The sequence below is a fragment of the Pimephales promelas genome, chromosome 1, assembly GCF_988280905.1.
Source record: "Pimephales promelas chromosome 1, fPimPro1.hap1.1, whole genome shotgun sequence".
Lineage (NCBI taxonomy): Eukaryota > Metazoa > Chordata > Actinopteri > Cypriniformes > Leuciscidae > Pimephales > Pimephales promelas.
In genome coordinates, this window is record NC_142769.1 from 33829987 (window position 1) to 33851560 (window position 21574).

At 37.4% G+C, this 21574-nt stretch overlaps 1 protein-coding gene across 1 annotated transcript in view; it reads left to right on the top strand.

Moving 5' to 3' along the window:
* The window catches only part of uacab (uveal autoantigen with coiled-coil domains and ankyrin repeats b), a 50063-nt gene that overhangs the window by 18044 nt on the left and 10445 nt on the right, over positions 1-21574 (top strand). The window contains exons 2-10 of the mRNA XM_039653586.2: positions 8402-8532; positions 12512-12600; positions 14563-14627; positions 16696-16753; positions 17185-17255; positions 17442-17548; positions 18148-18329; positions 20114-20151; positions 21158-21211. Coding sequence (XP_039509520.2) covers positions 8402-8532; positions 12512-12600; positions 14563-14627; positions 16696-16753; positions 17185-17255; positions 17442-17548; positions 18148-18329; positions 20114-20151; positions 21158-21211 — 795 coding nt within the window. The remainder of the gene's footprint in view (positions 1-8401; positions 8533-12511; positions 12601-14562; positions 14628-16695; positions 16754-17184; positions 17256-17441; positions 17549-18147; positions 18330-20113; positions 20152-21157; positions 21212-21574) is intronic.

Below are 21574 nucleotides of genomic sequence, written 5' to 3' on the forward strand. Positions count from 1 at the left end.
TTTATTAAATAACATTAGCATAGATAAGCAAATACAGTTATAATGGGTTCCTGGCAGCTTCACGTTTGAGTTTTCTCAACTCTTTGCCAGTTAATTTGCGTTGTTTTTTTTTTTCTCAACATTTGCTACAAAACGTTTGATGGTTCTGTGATCACGCCCCAATATCTTAGCTATTTCAGTGCTGCATCCCTCTGAAAGACTCTGAAAGAATTGCAATTTTTGACTTTTCAGAGTCACTTAAATCTCTTTTTTGGCCCATTTTGGAAAAGAAGCTGCCTACTAATTATACACACCTTGATATAGGGTGTTGATCTCCTTAAGCCACGCCTTCCCTCATTACACAAAAACACATCACCTGAAATGCTTAAATCCAATAAGCATTCAAGTTTATACAGCTTGGGGTTGGAAAAATGCATAAAAAATTGATATGGTCAAAATACTCACTTGCCTAATTATTCTGCACACAGTGTAATTTGTGCTGGGTTTAATGTATGAATGAAAGGACTTCAGGAACAGTTGTCCATCTCACTGGTTAAGTCAGTCCGTTAGGGGGCTCCAGTGTTATTGTTGGTGAAAGAATTGAAATGTGTGAGAGAAAGTGCTGTCACGCTCTGCTATTCTCGCCAGAATCCACAGAATAGGGAGGGAGCAGGTGAGGTCACTGTAATGTAATGCTAAAAATCCAAAGCATTCCCCACCATGACTGTTATTAAAGAAACCATTTCCTTTTCACTTTTTTGGCTTCTGAGGTATTTCACTCCATTCTTTCATTTTCACTTTTTCTCTTCTCTTATAGGTATTTAATCAAACGAATGTGTTTTGATAGTCACTTATCCAGCTTTTTTCATAATTTCTATGAACTTTTTTCAAGATAATAGACAAACAAATCAAATAAATATATGTAGAAATACCAGAGCATCAAGCTCACGTTTCTAGGACATCTTTTTCATTGTTTATGTTTAGACAGCTTGCATATTTAAGAGAGGCTCACTCCAAAGCTCCATTAAACTTGAACTTTTAAATAAATGTGAGTGTGGAGGCTGTTTATTTTGGCCCCTTGACATGAGAAGGGACCACATTTAATTTAGTTTGAAATAACAATTGAAAGAGGGGTGACTGTGGGAGAGAGTTATAGTGGGAGTTTTCTGGTCTGGAATTCATCCTCATTCATCAGAGTGGTGATAGGCGGAATAAGATGGCTTGGCTTTGATAGAGAGAGACGTTGGACGGACTGGCGCCAACCAACAGAGGATGAACTCAGAAGTCATTACTCCTTAGATATGCTTTGCCACCCACAGTCTCTTTCTGCCCCTTCTGATAGAATGAAGAATAAGTCTTTCGTTGTACTATTACATTTTGTCATAATTTGACAAAATCCGAAACGAGTTTATTTCGGAGTTTTCAAAGAGGTTTCAGTAAAAGCATTGTTTTTATAGTACAATGACCTCTTACATGTCAAAATATATGGATTTCTCAGTTCGTGACCCCTTTAAATTGACCAAAAGTGACAGTGAAGTGAAGACATTTATAATGTTGCACAAAATATTTGTTTAAAAATAAATGCTGTTTTCCCCCCCTTTTCTCTATTCATCAAAGGATCCCGATGGGGAAAAAAAAAACATAACAGCACAACATTGAGCTCCAAACCAGCATATTAGAAGAGTGAGAATGTTTTCTTTTTAATTAATGAAAGTATCTTGCCCTCTGACATATTTTTTTTGAACTGTTGCCAAATGCTCGCACATTATCCAAATACAGGCACTGGCATGCTAACGAGATGTTAATTTTTCATCCCTCTCTTATCTGTTGATCTTCTCTCAAGTGTTTGCAGAATAATGAGCACTCTGCTCTCAGACATGTCTCTCTTTTAGTTTTAATTGAGAAGCTTTTTGATGGATGGCCAAGGACTTTATAAGAGAATATTTATAAGGTAACACTTAAATGTATTAAGTTGTTTAATATGTAGTGTTGCTGAAATATCACTAGATTGTCCCATGATGGTTTTGGTCGGATGTGTTGAGAATTATGCAGTGGGGGTCTGCTCTGCAGAAGAATGAAACCTGAGAATGACACTGTACAGGTCAGCAGAAATCTAATCTTGCACTTTACTCAGCTGTCGGAAGTGGAGGAAAATAGCAGGGAAGTGGTCTGGGCACTGGGTCAAAGGTCAAATCTGAACATTGTGATCAGACAGCTGAATGAGACCCAAGTGTGTCTCTGTGTTGCACTGATCTGATGTTTTGACCCCAATGTATTTTATAAAGGCTTTTCATTTTTGTATTTAACTATACATTTTAATTTATTAATTACATACCTTTATTAGTATTTTATGCTTTTATTTATTATAGTATGTATTTATTATTGTATTTTCTTGTTTACATTCACTTAGAATAGTGTTTAAATGAATAACTTGCCAACCAGCCATTTTAACCAAGTAATGATTATGACCATGTATCATTACCTTGCTACTGTCCTGTATTCCTGGCATCTCTACTCAGAGTGTAGCATTTTATTGCTGACTCTAATGACACCATAGGAGATAACTGACGTTAACTGGTGGGGTTAGAGCCGGCTAGCCTATAGTTACAACCGTAGATTAGATAATGTGCGAGAAACCGATACGCCCTAACTCTATTAACTATGTTTGATGTTGCCATGGCAGCAGTATGCCTTGTTAGTTATAATAACCGGCACGTCAGACTGCTCTCAGCCAGTAGCTGTCTGCGTTTAGCTATACTCTATAGCTATACCGACGCACTTCGCTGAGATCATCAAGATGCCTTTTGGGAGGATATAGGCCCTAATTAAAACGTCTGTCTGTTTATCCCAGTACTCAAAAACGGACACTGGGTCTTCTTAGCATAGCACTTCATAGTCTCCAGTTAACTACGGTCAGTGTGCGCAGTAATACAGGTTAGACCCTCATAATATAACTTTAAAACCACTAGAGACTCACTAAATAATTCATAAAACAATATCAAGATATTGCTAGTTATTTGTGAGTACAGTGCACAGGAGAAAGCTGTTGTGAAATAAATTATATATATTTTTTTTTTATTTTTAACATAAAAGCTATACGTTTCTCTGGTTGTGGGCCAGTGTTATATTTATATATGATCCAATAAATTAATCATTTTAATAGTTTTTTAACAGCAACACTGATGTGGGTAATTGTATCCATTAAAATGTTAAACCAGTTTGCGATGCTCAGCAGTAAAGATTTGGACTGCATTGAAAATGTGACCCAAGTTGTTTTTTTTCCTCTGGTAAAATTTTATATTATATATTTTTTTAAAAGAGCATATTCCATCAGTATGCTCTGCTTAAGGATTGTGATATCCAGCTGTGCAATGTTTTTGATGTGGAATTAGTGATGGGGTAGGCTGAAATCCAAGAATCCCGTTTTCTCCCTCTCTTTTCCCACCTTCAGCAATTCCACCCTCTACAGTCACATGAGAGGGTTACGTCTGTCTCCAGAAGTTTCTAAATCCAGCGTGACTGCTCTCTGCTCCGCTCCAGGGGGGCTGATTCAACAGCAACTCATCTGTCTGTGGTCAGTGCAGCACTAAATCAGATCTGATGATGTTTGGATGACATGTCACATGTCTGATGGGATGAGAGTTTTTCTGTGTAAGAATTATGGGAAAATGATAAAAACAGATGTAAATTTCATAGATGTCATAGCTCCAGGTGTCCTTATGTGGGAGCAGCAGAGAAGATGAGCTTGTTGAGTGAGCTGTTGTGCAGATTTCGGCTTATGCCATTAATAATTCATAGTTGTCAACATATGGCCCTGGGCTACTGAAGGCAGTAGTTAAAGCATTGACACTCTTTAAAAAAAAAAAAGAGAGAGCGAGAAATATCATGCATACATGATCACTCTGTCACACCCATAATAACTGCTTGGTTATGTTCAGTCTCTTATTGTGTTATTTTAGTGTATCTGGACACACGTATCTATAGCTTTCTTCTGTGTGTCTTGATTTATGGCCATGTACGTTTGCTGTTGCCAGGCAAGACTTTGTGGGTGTGATTTGGGATGAGGGATTGGGTTTCATTTTTACAAGGTGTTGACATGAGTTATAACACAGAGTCACCCAGACTGCCCGGCAGCCAAGATTCAACCTAGATACATTGTCCAACCAGAGAGCTTATCACTTCATTCCCCGTTGGTCTTGTTAACGTGTTCACATTGAAAACACACCATAGAGCGTGTGTGTTTGTGTAGATTTCACGGGTGCATGTTGAATCAACACTAGAAATGCGACACACCCTATTGCTCAACTTTATTAAAAACCAACCTGCTTGCACCTGTCCCTTGTATGCAAATGAGTTTTGTTCATGCATTGCACACACACACTATCTGTTTACTGTACCCAGAGGTTAAGACTCTTCTTGAGTAAATGCATACAAATAGGAGATGTCATGACTTTGTTTTCTGGAACAGAAAATGAGTGCACTGGTGTAATGATTACGGCGAGAATGCTAAGGTTGTCGAAGTTCTTGATGTATCCTTTAAAGCAATATTTTATTCCAAAAATAAAACTTCTTTTAATCACCCTCATATCGTTCCAAGCTAGTAAGACTTTCATTTGGAAAGTTTTTTTTTTTTTTCACATATGAAAGTCAGGAAACATTTTAAATGTCTATTTTAAATGTCTTATTTTGTGTTCCATAAAGAAAAAAGTCATAGATTTAGAATGACATGAGGGTGAAGTAATTGATAGGACTGACCATTGACACAATTCAATATTTTTAACCCAGCCCTACTTTAAGTGATGACTGAATTTTAACTTTGGGCTGAACTATTCTCTTAATGCAGTGGTTCCAAACTTTTTACACCCCACCAACATCCACCCACATAATGACCTTGCTTGAAAAATCCTTGTTTTTTTATATTCTTGACGATCTTTGATAATCAAATCCTTTGTTTATTTGAAACATCGTAAATAATACAGTACTACAACAAATCAACTTCAACGGGCTTCTCATTGCGTTTGTGATGTGAAGTCTCTAAGTGGCGTCTTAATTTGCTCGGCTTCATTCTGTCAGAAGCTAATATTTTGAGACCCACAACTAGTGTTGTGCCTGAACGCGTTAAATTTTGGGCGACCGTGAACTGAACGTACTGTATTACTGCCTAATGAACGTGACTGTGAAAGTGTTCATTCTGGTGTCGTGAGCGCACGTTCTCTCAGTTTAACTTCGCTCGATCAGGTGCCAGATTTCTATAGAGCCTTCCAGGCGAAAACCCGGCTAAAACACGTAAAAAGGCCTTAATATGTAGCGAAAAAACACCCAATCTGGCAACACCAGCCAGCAGTGTCGCGCCGTGGCCGCCGTCGACAAAGCAGCGAGCGAGGAGGCGTCGTATGATCATTTAAATGGATTTTATGACTAGGTCGGTGAGGATGGGGAGAAATTTTACATTTCTGTGCAAACTGCCTGTCGATAAAATAATTGTTGTCTGTGGTTGTATATGGGCTGTGGCAATAATAATAGTTAAAGAGCTCACAACATATGGAAAAAAAGAACTGTAAATGAACTAGTTAATTTTTTGAAGTATGAACTATGAACTGAACTAGCTCATTTTAAAATGTGTAAACTGAACTTTAAACTAGTTCATGTAGAATGTGGACTTTCCCAACACTGCCCACAATAGACTGTGGACTCGTCTCTCTTCATTACCCATCATTATAATGGTGAATCTGAGGGCAAGATATGCCTTGTCATCATTTTACCTTTTCTATAAAATCACTGTGTCTACAAGGGACGTGACAAAGAAAACGTAGCAGATCCATTTGTCCCTTGTGTCAAAGTTGCGTGAGCTTTTGGCCAGAAATAGAACTTCAGGAATCTGTCGTCGTGGCGCACCGCATCCAGTGTAGAAAGCATCGCTGATTATGATTGGTTTCTATTTGCTTTTGTCTGATGTAGACGCGTTGTTGTTTACCTGGAACTGGCAGTCCTTTCACAAACTTGTCCATGCTTAGTGCCGAATAATGAAAAAAAACTACAGTTAGTAACTTAATTTCAAGTTTTAAACGATAAATATTTATTAATATAACATTGCCCATGGTGTCCTACCAAACAGACATGTAATTCTTTTTTATATATATATGGTCTTGCTCTTCAAGACTTTTTTTGGCACAGAATTACAGTTGTGAGATGTTTATAGTCTATTCACCCAGTGTCCTCTGCAAAAGACAAAACAAAACCGAAATAGTCATCTCTCTTACACATCCACACACTCTCTATTGTGCCTATTTAAGGGACTAGAACCTATATGCATCCATTTCAGTTTCATTGTTTCTATGGGGCCGAGCAGGTTTTGAGAGTTGATACCCAACCCAGCACCCCCTTATGACATGCTATATGTGTGGGTATTCTCACATGTATGCTGCTGTATCGGTGGGGGTAGTAGTGGGGCATTTTAAGGAGTAACTGAACTCCCCCATTGGCACTGGTGTGAAAATTTAACACGTCCCTGCTGCCTTTTGAATCGCTTTCAAATCTCTCATCTACCAAATTAAAAGCTGACATCTTGCTTTTGGTAAAAGATCTTTTGCGTAGTGTCTGTCTTGCAGTTTCAGAGATGCCATGAGGCGATAGTAAACAGGCTTCCAGGCTCCATATGCCAGACGGTTGATTGTAAAAAGCCGACACCTAATCCTGCTACTGTGTGCCGTCAACGCGGACCCCTCCTGCCAAAAGGCTGGAAGCGTCTCGTCAGACCGCCAGATGATGACCTGGTCTGGACCTGAGACTTTAATCTCCAAGAGATTAATGGTTGTTGTGGCTTTATGCGCGGCCATGACTGCGGAGGGGGATGCAGTCAGCACCGAGGTACCTCTCGTTTGGCTGGCCTTGTTGCTCACGGGTGTCACTGTAACGGTTACTCATGGACTAGATATGCTTGGATGGTTTATTATTAGCAGTTCTACCTCAATCAGTCATTGGAGGAAGGTCCGAGGGTCAAAAATAAAGAGGTAACGGCTTGTCTGCGTCTTGTTTACAGGGATATTTTAGACCTGGAAGAGCTCAAATATTTACCACCAGAGGTTGAACAACCTTGCCATTTGGCAAAGAGGAGCAAAGAAGATCGAGTCAGAAGAAGAGGAGCAGGGAACTGAAAGCAGCCTAGCTTTAGAAGATAGAGCCTGTCGAGACAGGAGGACGGTCTAACAGAGAGGGGAAGAGATAGACTCAACCCCGAAAGGAGGAGCTGCTGTCCCGGGGCTGGTCCCTGCGCTACAGCGGCTCTCTCTCTCTCTCTCTGTGTGTGTTTGCATCGTTTCTCATGCTGTGATGAAGTCTCGGGGAGAGGCTGTGGGCTGGAGAGAAGTTCGAGGACTCTGCCGAGGTTTCTGGTCCCCCTGCTAGGCGCTGGCTGCCTGCTGGAGAGGGGGATTCATCTGAAGACAACACACACAAACAAACACTCGCTGGCTGAGTGTTCATTTTGTCGGACAGGCAAAAGAAGAACTTTTTCTTATTTCTGTACTTCTCCAGACCATTGCAAAAGGACCACCAAGATGAGTCGATGGCTCAAATGCACCTCCATGTACTTTGTAGGTATTAAGAGATTCTTAGTAGTGATTTTCCCTTAAACTTTGCTGTGCTCTGTTCTTTTTGTCTTCTATGCACAGGCTGGAGGGAGAGAGGCTGTTATTTCATTGTGTGTGTGTGCTTGTTTTGTCTCAGTGTGAGAGAATGACTTATAGCTATCTCCATAAATTCAAGGAAGCCAGGAATGCTGCCGCATTCTTTGGAGAGTGAATTGTTGCTTGGTCTTTGGAGCTTAGAGGTCTTTTGAACAGTTTGTCAACTTGTGTGATTTAAAGCATTTTTTTGTTGATGCAATAGTTTTACTTTTTCTTTTCTTTTTCCCCCCTCACATTATTATTTGGTTTGGGAAATGTATATTAAGACAAAGTATTTATTTTCTCTGATGTTGTTTTGATTTACCAGTTCTTAACTTTCCCTGGCGTTTATTGATATTCAACATTAACTTAACCCTTCCATCAGATGCAGATTTCAGAAATGGTATATCATATTTTCATGTTTATTATACTCCTCGAAATGGTGCTTTATCGAAGACGTGCATTGCACATTAACCCACAAAAACATTTTTTTTTAGCAAAGATATAAAGCCTTTTCATTTCCTTCACACATTTTATTTCCTGTTTTGCCTTATGAATATTTGAATATGTGGTGTATAGGAGTTGTTCACATTCCTTCACTCAGCTAATTACTCTAGCAATCACCACCCTGGTCATTAGAGGACTCATGAACAATAGCTGTCACCTCTGCAGTTTTATTGAACATGACTCTGCTGTCTTTGTATATATGCTGATGTTATGGATGTGCTGATCTCTCTCTCTCTTTCTCTATCCTTTAGAACACCGACTGGAATAAGTATGATGACAGGCTGATGAAGGCAGTGGAGAGGAGAGAGGTGGACAAGGTTGCAGGAGTGCTTGGCAAGAAGGGCATCATCCCTACCAAACTCGATGTAGAGGGCCGCTCTGCGTAAGTTCCTGTGACTATGGGTGGGTCACAATTGTCGAATTGTCATCCAACAACTGACTAGGCTATTGTTAAGGTCAACTAGTTTATCTAGATTTTTTGTATGTGCCAAGTTAAACAGTCCTACATTTCAGAACCTTTTTCCAGAACCCGTGTATTCAGATCCACTGTCTCACTGGTTAGCATAAGAACACGTCCCTAAGAAACGTGGCCTCTCTTGGCGGGATTAACCCAAAACCAACCTAATTGTACAGGGCATCCTTAAGACAGATTAATCGACTAGGGAGCATACGACTTAGTCTGCTTTGAATATTTGTCGTTTTGCACATCCTTGCTTGTCACTTACAGTACAGAAACAGATTATTTATAATAGTTTGTACTTTCACACTCTTTAGGTCTGCATATTTCTTAAACCTGCAATAAAGTACATGCAATATAGACACCGTAGTTTCTGTAATAGTATAGACACAGTTGTGTTCAAGAGTTTTCAGTATAGGAAAAAATGTATATAATTTCTTGTCTTGAATATGATCTTCAACTAACCCGTTCAATGTATTACACTGCTTTATCATGCAGCAGGCTTATTGTCACTTTATTAGCCCAAGGCTATTTATTTACAAATATATTTGCATTTGTAATACTGTTGTTTTTATTTTATTATTAGTACTGTAATGCTGATGGCTTTTTCTTCAATATTGGTTGTAGAGGTGTGCTTGTGATCAACTTGAAATGCTTTGGTTTTTATAGAAATTGATAGACCTACAGTATGAGGCATTTTGTGCCAACCAAGGGTTTATGTTAAGATTGGAAAACATGTGGTCAGGGAAGCTCGACCAGGCGCAGAACAGCACGGGCCTCCTGGGCTGGAAGTGGGTCTTCAGTGAGTAAATCTATGCTTGTGTAGTCCTACACTGACTAAATTTAGGAGCTAGGAGTTTTTTTCCCTTCCTAAACTGGCATGTTAACTGCTTATGTAATCTTCTGAAAGCTCCCAGTCCAGAGAGCTTTAGATGATGCCTCTTTATTTTGGGATGAATGCAAGAAAAGTATTTTAAGTTAGAGGTGATTCGTTGAACCATCTTATTCAGTATCCCTGACTGATGTTCCACATTATTAAATGACCACACAGTAGACATCAACAATCATCAATTGCGTCTTTTCCTGTTTTAGAAAGCCAAGCTGGCCTCCCGTCCATCCCTGATGTTTTTACTGCTTGGACATGGTATATGTAGGGCATAGATGGACTCATTTCAGCTTGATTTAACCACAGCTTTGTTTCATTCCCTCATTTAGTCCATAAGATTCCCCTTTGGGTATTTTTGTCATAGTGTGAGATTCTTTTTGCTCGGTTGGGTGGAGATGAGCTTGACTTGTAATAAGGTGCTAGAATTTCTCAGGACTAAATCAAGTGCATTCACCGCCGTCACAGTCGTCGAGTCGGCCTTAGTGTAACAGAGCTCAATTAATAAACACCAGCTTGATATATTAAACATACTTGTGTATGGTCTGTGCTGCCTAACGGCTGCCAAATGACCTGAACATGAGCGTATGTTGCCTTTTTGTGTACAGTCTAGTAGTGGAATACACAGGTCACATGACTTTGGATTTGTGGAAATCCTCTGTTCATATATAGCCGGACCCCACATGCAGACTGCATCTCCAGCCTGTTATTTTGCTCACCAGTCAGAATAGCTCACAGGGAGGGCAGACCACAGGGCTTGTAGGGTGTAATCCAGTAGTTTGGCTGGGTAAGTTGGTAGCCTGCATTAGTACAGGGTTTTAGCCTTGTGGGCAGATGGAAATGAGCAGATGTTTATGTATAAAGAGGAGTGTGGCATGAAATACACCTGGTTGACAGAGCTTGCTAATGGATGGTTAGTTCACAGGAAACATAGACTTACTGCTGTGACCATGACTTTTGTTTCTTTAACACACCCACTTTTGAAAAATAGATTTATCCAAGATCTGCAATTAAAACTTGAGAAGTGCCAAATGAGAGCACAATTGATTATGATGAGTAAATAAGTTGACCAGTAACTTCGTTAGGAACTGAATATGGTTTAAATCAAATCGCAAAAAGGGTAATCTGGCCCTCGCTGATGTTAGTGAAGTGTCTTTCTATTACTGCTCACACATTTTTTTATTTGGTCAGAGATTACAATATAAAATAGACAAATGTTACAATAGCAACATCTTGTAACTGCTAATTTGCTTGTTGTACCCAAGTATTCTCTACCGTGGGTGGTTGAGCCTTTAGTGTTATAGGCCCTAAGCTGCCCCCTAAACTGCATTGCCACCCCTAACCTCCAGACCTGTAAATCTTAATTTAAAACTTATCTACTCACCTTGCAGAAAAGTACAGGAAAAGAGGGCGAAGTGAAATGGGTCTGGGACGTGTCCCTGAGTCCTAACTCAAAACTGGTGTTGTTGTTGACTAAACCTAAAACGATTAAACATTTCATTTTCGGGAATTGAAATATGTACCCAAAATATTAAGTGAAAAACTTAAAATTAGATGTGCTGCTTTTTGAAAACTAACTGCAATAAATAATACAGAAATATATTGAATGAGAACTGTAATAGTCCAGGCTATACACAATACTAAAATAACAGGCCTTCAGGTCCCTAGAAGTGCAACAATTCTTTATTTGATTGTATTTTGGAGTAACACACTACTCCATATATTAAAGACCAAACTTTTATTATGAATATAATATTGGAAACTAATACAAAATGCATTACCAGTAATAAATATATATATTTATTTGTGGACCCTGAATATCCACAGAAATTTCTCTGGAAAATCAGAAAATTATTTTTGAAATACTTGATGTTTTGCGGCTGCTAGAAGCTTTTAGTTACCAATGAGTCTTGTGTTCATTTAAATTATTATTCAACTTCCTAATGCATTCCACATTTATCAGACATTCAGATGTTTTGAAATGGCTTTCGCTGAACTGCAAAAATTCTGGTGACAGACTGGTGCAGCATGCAAAAGTCTTGTTTTGAATTCAAACTGCCCCCCACTCCACCTCTCTGGCACCTCTAAAAATACATAATGTATCTTGGAGCTGCAGATATGCGAGTCAGCCAAGGAGTTGGAGCCAAGCTAGAATGACATGTCTGGGTCTTCATGACCATCTGAGCCCTTCAGTCTCCTCTAATCGCCAAGGGTCATTCACCATAATAACAGCCACCTTCTTTCCATATACCTAACGTTATTGCATTTAGTCGTTTTTAGCTATGAAATCATATTTGCAGGAACCTGCAAGAGCAATGAGCTGTGGCTCCCTTTCGGCTGGAAATTGTGCTTTTTAAAACATTTAGATTTACATTTGATTCTTTCACATTTAGTTTATAGTAGTTGGGCAAATGTCGTTTTGATGGTTTACAAAAAAAGCTATCATAAGTTTCAAAAAGTGATTTGCACTTGGCATTTGAGAGTCACCCCATTGCTAAAACAGTATTAAAAACACAACATTTTTATGTCCTCAACTCTAATAAGTCAGTTGCCACCTATTCATTGTCTATGGGTTGTTTTGAGACTGTGTGTGGAGTTGGCTACAACTTACTTTACACATTGAGTTTCAGGTCAGGTCATCTGTCTACATGTTTGACTTCTCACCATCAACATGGTCTTAAATACTGGTAACACCTTTCAAACAAAGGTGAACATCTGCACATCTATCTTTACAGCATGCCTCAGAGGACATTCTCACCTCTTTAAACTGAGCTCAAAGTGCTGATTTTTATCCGTTCTGAATCTTTCATGAATGTGAACCAGTTAAATAGAAACATCATCTTCTGCATCTGCAGTTATAGACACTAATGTAAAGTGAAGAGTTTTGCGTGCAGATGCACTTAATGGGAGAGAGATTTTCTTCTGATGGTAGCCCTTTCCTCCTCTACAATTCTGATGACGGGCGCAAAAGCAAGCCAGGCATCAATTTTCAGCACTGTTTTTCTCTCTCTTCTTCTCCAGGTTCCATCTTGCTGCCTCCAGAGGACATCTCGACTGCCTGAATCTCATTCTCAATCATGGTGTGGATGTCACAGCCACGGATGCCACAGGTGAGGATGTTGCTCAAGATGAGTGTGCTCACTTAGCTCATGAGTTGGTTTACCAGAGAACATGATAAAACATATAATTTTAGGTAAGAGTGTGAATTTCCTTAATGGGATAGTTCACCCAAAAATGTTGTTGTACTAAACCAATAAGACTGTCATTCATCTTTGAAACACAACTGAAGATATTTTTTATGAAACCTGAAAAATGTTCGTCCCTTCATTGAAACTCTGTTCCACCAAAACTTTAACGATTTAAAAAGTTAGTGAAGAGATCATAATAGTTTTAAGTTAAGTTTTAAAGTGAAGCTTAAATGTGAAGCTTAAATGTGAGGATGAGGTTTGTTCTCTTGTATCACACAACCAACACAAAAGTACAGGAAGAGAGAGTGGGAACGTGACACCAACAGGACTCCAAACAGTGGTGTTATTGTTAACGAAACCTGAAACTATTAAAAATTTAATTTTGGTAATTGAAATTTGTACATAAATTATTAAATGAAATAGTTACATTTCAAAAATGTTAACTAAAATTAGAAATGCTGCCTTGGTAACTAAAGGCGGGCGCACACGGTGCGAATTCTGACGGTCTGAAGATCGTATGTTCACGCACACTTTACGAGTTAGTTTATCCGAAAATATATATATATAAATATACGACACGATTTTACCACCTGCTGAATTCCAAAGAAATCGCACGACGTTCCGGGCCAAAAACTATGCTCTCTCATAACCGCATATAAAATATTGATACACGCCGTGACTATTTTGCTACATAAACAGGCTGGTTATCAGCACCGGGAAACGGACGTCCACTCACACTTTTGTGTGTGTGTGTAAATTAGTTAAAAAATGTAGTTAATAAAATTTCAAGCTCTCCGAATGATTTATTAGCTGTTTTAACCACATCATATGAGTGTTTGCAATACATTTTTCTGCGAAAAGCTAGTACAGTGAACGGGGCTTGAGAGGGCGCCTTAACTGCAATGCACAAATATATTGAAATGAGAACTGAAAATATAATCAATAATTTTTTTTTATAAATGTTGTAATATTAAACTCTATACATAATACAAAATTAACAGCGATCCAGGTCCATATAAGCACAACAATTATTTTATACTGTATTACAGGATTTGGAAGTACCTTACGTACCTTAAGGCCAGGACTTCTATATTATTATTATTATTATTAGTAGTAGTAGTAGTGTTATGAATATTATATTGGAAACTAAAGCAAAATGCATGACCAGTAAGGAATATATATCACTAGTATATTTTCTCAAAGTTGCTTTTGGACCCTAATTATCCACAGAAATATCCCTGGAAGATCAGAGAATTATTTTTGAGTGACTTAATCTTTTGCGGCTGCTAGAGGCTTTTAGTTACCAATGAGTCTTGTGTTCATTAAAGCATTCAGATTCCTAATGCATTCCATATTTATCTGATATTCAGATGTTTTGAAATAGCTTTTGCTGAACTGCAGAGATTCTGCTTTCTCACATGTCGAGCAAATATAATTTATCTTCCGTTTATCATATGTGATGTGCTTCATGTAAGTGCATTGATCAATGTTTATATGTGAATAAAGGCCTATAATACATCTCCTCATCATGGTATATAAAGTGATTGTATTTATTTAGAACACTCGGATTGATCTTTTATTTATATAGATTTTTTACGATGTCTTTTTTAACATTCTTTTCAATTTTTAACATTCCTTTCAATTGAGGCACATAAATCTGTTTTCATAAAAAAAAAATCTTCATTTGTGTTTCGAAGTTGTTGTTTTTGCTTTTTGTAACAATGTGAGAGTGAATTTTCAGTTTTTGGTGAATGTTTTTATTTTTATTGTTTTTTGGTATACTCCCACTGTTGTTATTTGTCTATACAAGCAGTTAAGATTGGTTCATCTGAAACACTTTTGTTACCTAATGGCTCCTATTGATTTGCTGTTTTGTTCCTGTAGGAAAAAATGCCTTACACCTGGCCGCCAGAAATGCCCAGTCATTGTGCGTGCAGAAACTACTCCAGGTAACACAGTTGAAAGTAGAGCATAGAAACTAAAATGTATTTGTGTGCTTTTTTTTTTGTTTTGTTTTTTGAAGCCAGACAATTTCTGCTGTATTGTATCCTCTTTTTGATGTGGAGGAAAAAATATTGAATCTCATTTTTAAAGTGAGGTTTTCTGAGGACTGTGATATGAACTTCAGAAATGATTATTTGCAGTCTCTATTGTAGGGCTTTACCAATACAAACATTTATCAATATGTCCTGTTTTTTTTTTCACTATATTGTCAATATTTCTCCTCACAATTTTTATAATTATGTATTTGCACGATTTACAATGACTCATATCATTCCCTGAAATTCAAGCACTTTCAAAAAACTATATCATTCAGTGCAGTTAAAGCTGTACCTTTTGAGATACAGAGCTGAAAAATAAAGCAAACAATACAATTGTTACATAGCAGTATGTTGAATCATAACACATTTTATTCGAATATGTTTTAAAATATTTATTTTTGTGATACAAAGCTGAACTGTCGGCATCATTACTCCAGTCTTCAGTGTCACATGATCCTCCAGATATCTTTCTAAAATGCCAATTTTACATTTGTTATCAATGTTAAAAACAGCTGTGCTGCTTAATTTTTTTGTGGAAACCATAATATATATTTTTAGTATTCTTTGAATATGCTTTTCAAAGGAACATGTTTTTTGTGATATTGTAAATGTCTTTACTATCACTTCTGATCAATTAAATGCATCCTTGTAAAATAAAAAATGTTAATTTATTTAAAAAAAATGCTATTCAAATTTTTACTTTTGAACTGTATTGTATGTATTCTAATTGATGCATTGTATCATTGGACAATACCCAGCCCTACTTCATTGTCACCTGTGTGTCAATGGAAAGGTAGCAAAAAGTTTACAAATCTTTATTGGTATTTGTAAGCCTCCAGCCCACATGCTCATAAACAAAGTCAGTGCTTATTTCACAAACTAATAAACTGATGACCTGAATGCAATTGCATAATGCTGAACCTGACATTATGATTATGAGACAATTACGCTGTTTGAAGGCAAATTTGGCAGAGCTTGTTTACAGATACGGTTTAATTTGAATCAATTAATCCACAAACACGTTCTGCAAGAGGGTAAAACTCAAGATAATTAAGATAGGAAATGATTCCTATCACTTGCTTGTTGATGACTCCAACAACAGCTTTTGTTGCAGTGATTTGTTGGTGTTAATTACTTGTACCACAGGGAGCAAAATTAGAAAAGTCTGTCTAGACTAATTATTTAAAAATGAATCTTAATATAAAAAAAGTTTGTGCAACTCTTGTTTTTGAAATCACTGCTCCGACACATTTAGCTGCCAGCTAATGTGAAGAGAGTAATCCACCATAATGCTCTGCCAGTGTTCTGGCTGCGTAATGCTTATGCAGACAAGATTGAGTGGCTGGATGAGAGTATTTTCCGGGTGTCTGCAGTGTTGACAGGCTGACCATACTGTAACCTGCAGTCTATATTTCTAATGCCGTCATCATGTGATATCTGAGCCTGGCTCCTAGAGCCCATCAGATAGAGTTACCCAGGACACAGTTAGCCAGCAGGACCATGTGACCTTGCTACTGGTTTTGGAGGCTGTTGCTAGAGTATAAGGGGTTTTTATAGTGACTGAAGTCAGAGGAGATGTTTTGTTAGAGGTTGCAAAAAGCAGTACAGAAAGTATTGGGCTTGAGAAAGTAGGACAGAGAGTGCAATTTGGAGAATAAAAAAGATTTTAGAAATGAGGGCACAGAGAGTGGTGGGATACAGATCACTGAGGCCAGTATCTTAGCAACTGTCTCATTTGCTTGACCTGGTTTCAATTCTTGGGTCCTGAATCATTTTAAAGATTCACACTAGACTAGAGTCTTACGCACCTGTGTCTTTCTGGTCCATTTTTTGTTTTTGTGTTCATATTTTAAAAGAAATCAGTCATCCGGGATGTTTTTGAGAGTTTAGACTCATCCTCTGACCTTTTAAAGCCATACTAGCCATAAAGTGTTGAATGGCCTGACAGCCTGTGACCAGTGTTTTTGTGTTTCAGCATAATTGCCCTGTGGGAAATGTGGACCTGCAGGGAAGGACAGCCTTGCATGATGCTGGTAAGCAAAAAGCTTTGTACATTTTGAGGTTTTGTTGGAATTGAACTCTGTAGTCCTCGCTATTCAACCTGATTTGGGGGTTTCCCACTCCTTCCACTTTCCTTGCGTTTCCATTCCTCATTTTTAGTGCCTCCTTCAATGGGAAGTGAATCAGAGGATGGAGGCAAGGGGTAGTGGATGAACGTTTGAAAGGGATTATTTGAGGCAGAACCAGTCGTAATCAATAAGATGTAGTTCATGGAATTATTTTCCTTTCCTCAGAAGGCTTTCATGTAAGATTTAGAGCTCTTGCCCTGTGGAGGGTTTGGATTATTTATTCTTTTTTTTTTATTAATATTTTTGAGTGTGATCTCAGCCGAGTCTACTGAATCTCATTCAGATGCTTGGGGGGAAATGGTTAGGAGGAATATTATGATTGTTTGTCTTTCCAGTTATGGCCGGCTGCTCCTCCAGTGTGAAGCTGCTCTGTGACAGCGGGGCATCAGTTAATGCCACCGACTTTGTGAGTTAATATGTGGCGTGTGGTATATTTATACTAATAACGTTTTTATATTATCTTATTTTTTCCTGGACAAATGTTCTGTATTTATTTTCCCTTATATGTACTTTATTCTCAAATGTTCTCTCTGATTAGATTTTTCTTTTTGAGTTTATGCAAATTTTCACTTCTATGTGTGTGTGTTTGTAGGATGGTCGTACCCCATTAGTGCTTGCCACTCAAATGTGTCATCCACACATCTGTCAGCTCCTGTTAGAACGAGGAAGTGACATCACAGTCAGAGACAAACAGAATAAGTAAATATCACATTCATTTATCTCTTTTCTTGTTTTTCTTGCCATGCATGCTTTATTCAGATATTGTGTTCTCTGACTTCTCTTTATCTTTATCTAACTTAGTTTTGGGGTTAGATAGCTTTCCTGTTGCTTAAACAGTAGAACATTGGCACTTGCAATGCCTAGGTCATGGGTTTGATTCCCAGGGAAAGCAAGAATGTGTTGCAAGAACTGATTAGAATGTAAAAAAAAAGTCGCATTGGATTCATTTTTTAAAATGAATGTGCAAGGCTTCTTGTGTCAGCCGCTACCAGTTATGTTATTTCATGCCACTTTTTTGTATCATATTATTTTAATTTATTATCATAATCATAAATACATTGGTTTGTAGCACAAGCAGTTTTACTATTAATGGCATCTTGTTATTTACCCATGGCAGCTAATAAAATTGTGCGTTCACAGGAAATGGGTTACTTTTGTGTTGACAACAAAGTGGGTAAAGGGACATTTAAAATGTTTTTGTGTTCTTTTCTTAATTTAGAGAAATCACATGTGCAATTTTAGTATTTTGATGTATTGTCAGTCCTATTAAAGATGTGTTTGTGTCTTTTTTCACTCAGAACAGCGCTGATTCTGGGCTGTGAATATGCGTGTAAGGATGCTGTGGACGTTTTGTTGAAACATGGAGCTGATGTCACTGCTGTGGATGGATTCGGCCATGACAGTTATCACTATTCTAGACTCAGCAAAAACCAGGAGCTTGTCTCTCTTGTCAAGAGTTACCTGGACAGTGCCACAAAAGGTTTTGTTATGCTTTTTATGAATTGTTTTTATGAAATCGCTCTCCCATATACAAGCAGCACTGTAGAGCAGTGCTTAAAATCTTAAATTGAAAGGATTTAAAATGTAAAATTGCCCCAACACTATTCAAAATTACTAACTTGACACAAACTGAAATGGAAAATGTTGGTAAATGCATGAATAACAAGATTCACCAGCCAAAGACATAGAACGAACACGTGTTAACTGTGTCCAGAGATTGTAAAGTTTGATTGAACGCACAATTGTTGTTGTATTTTGTTATTTGTATCAGTTATTGTCGCATCAAAACAGTCTGTGATGTAAATGAGAAAGAAAGCACAAAAAGGTTATAATGTGTTCCTTCACTGTAGATTTACAGACCAATAACCTTTTGGGTGATGTGTCCAGAATATGCACTCCAATAGCCATAATGGCAATAAACAAACAGAGCGAAAAGAAGTGAAATAGCAAGCGATTTCTGATGATATTTGAACAGTAGACCAGTTATCATTGTAACATCACCTCATTACTTCCGTGGTTCCATTCCATTATCCATTTAATGTAACACTAGAACTACCAGAATTCCATAACTACTAGAACCATAGCCGTCATTCTGACCGTTCATACTTTGACCGTCATATGGCCGTACTGAACGTCATTTTTATCATTTCACAATGTACATTTGACATTGAAGTTTTCCAATGACGCTTTTAATTCCTGTCGTCATGTTATAACGTCATCGGCCTCAGAACAAGCACAAAATAAAGATTGCCTCGACAGGTGCTGCCTCTCGTGAGGAAAGTTTTGCGTCAAAAATATTTTTTTCACCATTTGAATAGACATACAAAAAAGTTAGGAAACGTCAAAGCTTCATACCATTTAGTAAAGCCCTGTTTGTAAAGCAGGAAATGTAGCGGACTTATGATATCTATAGACCATTTCACAAGATGTAAACAACACTGGTCCAGAAGCACTTCCTGTTTCAGTTTTTTAACACTACATAAAAGCTGGGATAAAATACAACCAACAGAACATTTTAAAACTGAATCAAAAAGTTAAACAAACATCTTTAAGATGTGTTCTTTACATTTGAAATAAAGAAAACAGTTACAAACTGTAACAGGAAGTGTTTCTGGACCAGTGTTGTTTACATCTTGTGAAATGGTCTATAATGCGTGCAGTCAAAATGACCGCCATGGCCATTCTAGGTAGAAATAGACAGAACTGCTCGGTGTGTTGTGATTTTTTTTTTTTTTTTTAATAAAATAACATTGTCAGAATAAAATATACACGTATTTAGAAAAAGTCAGAGTCCTACAGCCGCATTGATTTTATTTTAACAAAGTTTAAAAACGGTCAAAATGACTGCCTTGGTAGTTGTAGTTCTATGATTTCTCAAACACATTTGAAACTTTTTACAGAGGCTGATGAAAATTTCTCCCATTCTTGGTGTAAATCAGTTTTTTTTTTTTTTAGGTTTTTAAATTCTTCTCCCCCCCTGCAGTTCACATTACTTTGTTGCATCATTTTTGATGTGAATAGGCCTTTATCATATATTACGTTTATAGAGATCAAAGCTCCAAGAGCTTTTGCGAACACTTTCTGGGTGTAGAGCAGTGTCTTTTCAGCCTCCAAAATGAAAGGAAAAGCTACTTATCCATATCATGAAGGGGGGAAATATCTCAATCCTCCTCCTGTGCACTAATATTTATTTTTATTTTACTTGATTTTTATTTCAGTTGGTCCATGAATTGCTAATTAATGATTACTCATTTGTATTCACAGCAAAGGAAGCTGCCAAGATGGAACAGAAAAAGAGACAGGTATACACAGCATGTTCACCTTTGTTTTATTCTGAGCATCACCCTGTGGATGAGTTTAAAAAAAAAACACTTTACACATTGTACTCAATCACACAAGGTTAAAACTGTTTTTTCCCTTGCTGATTAACTTTTGTTGGTGTCTCAGTTTTATCACTGACTCACAAATGGACTGATATACTATTATTATTATTATTATTATTATTTCCCCCATACACACTGCACAGAGAAAGGCAGCCTTCATTCTCATTGTAATTTCACTGAAGCCGTCTAGAGCAGTGAAACTGGAATTACACATAAATGGGATTTATGATTAATGAGCAGAGAGGCTCTTTGTTTCTCTTTGTGTCATTTTAGCACTTGTGCATCAATCATATTAATTGAAAAGTAACTATTTCAGGCTAATATAATTCCTTATCACATGCCAAATCTCAATGTCTTGATGCACTAATATGACCCCACCTGCATTAGCGGCTGCAGTGCTGAAGCAATGTTTACACAATACTGCCAGCCAGTGTTCGATGAAAGTAAGGCAAAATAATTTTTTCCCTAAAACCACATCCAGTCATTTTTATAATTCAGCCACTTTTTATGTACTAAACAGTCATAATTTGAAAAATGCCTTTAAATGCGCTGCAAAAAAAGCTGTAATTATCAGGGATTATGGTAGTAATAATTTACAGCCACTCGTTTCTAACATTGGGATTTGTCAGAAATGTATTAGGAGCAGCTACTGTATTTCTGCCCCACAGCCAATAGAACAGTTTTGCATCTGAATAATAGTTTTCTCTAGTGTATAGAAAAAAACATCAGCCCGTCTGTTTGGACAAAAAATTTAACAATACAACATTTTATTGTTGTTCGTAGCGTTTCTCATACTCCTAACCTTTCCACTGATGTACCACTGATATATATATTTTCCAAGGAAAAATAGTGAAATTATATGTATTATATATTATACCTGACCATTTTTTGTTGGATTTATCATTTTATTTTCTGTCCGTGTCAGTTGCAGTCTGTGGAGATGGTCTCTGAAACCTCTAACCATGAGAAGATCATACAGGTGAGGGCCATTCAACTCCATGACTGTTGCCAGTAAATTGTTCATACTTTTGATGTTATTTGTTAGACCAGGACTTTGTCTTATTACAGGTGAAACTCAAAAAATTAGAATATCCTGCAAAAGTTCATTTATTTCAGCATTTTAAGTAACTTAAAAGGTGAAACTAATATATCATATAGACTCATTACATGCAAAGTGAGCTACAGTATTTCAAGCCTTTATTTGTTATAATTTTGATGATTATGGCTTGCAGCTTATGAAAACCCCCAAATCAAAATTCTAATATTGTGAAAAGGTTTTCATAAGCTATAAGCCACAATCATCAAATTTTTAACAAATAAAGGCTTGAAATATCTCACTTTG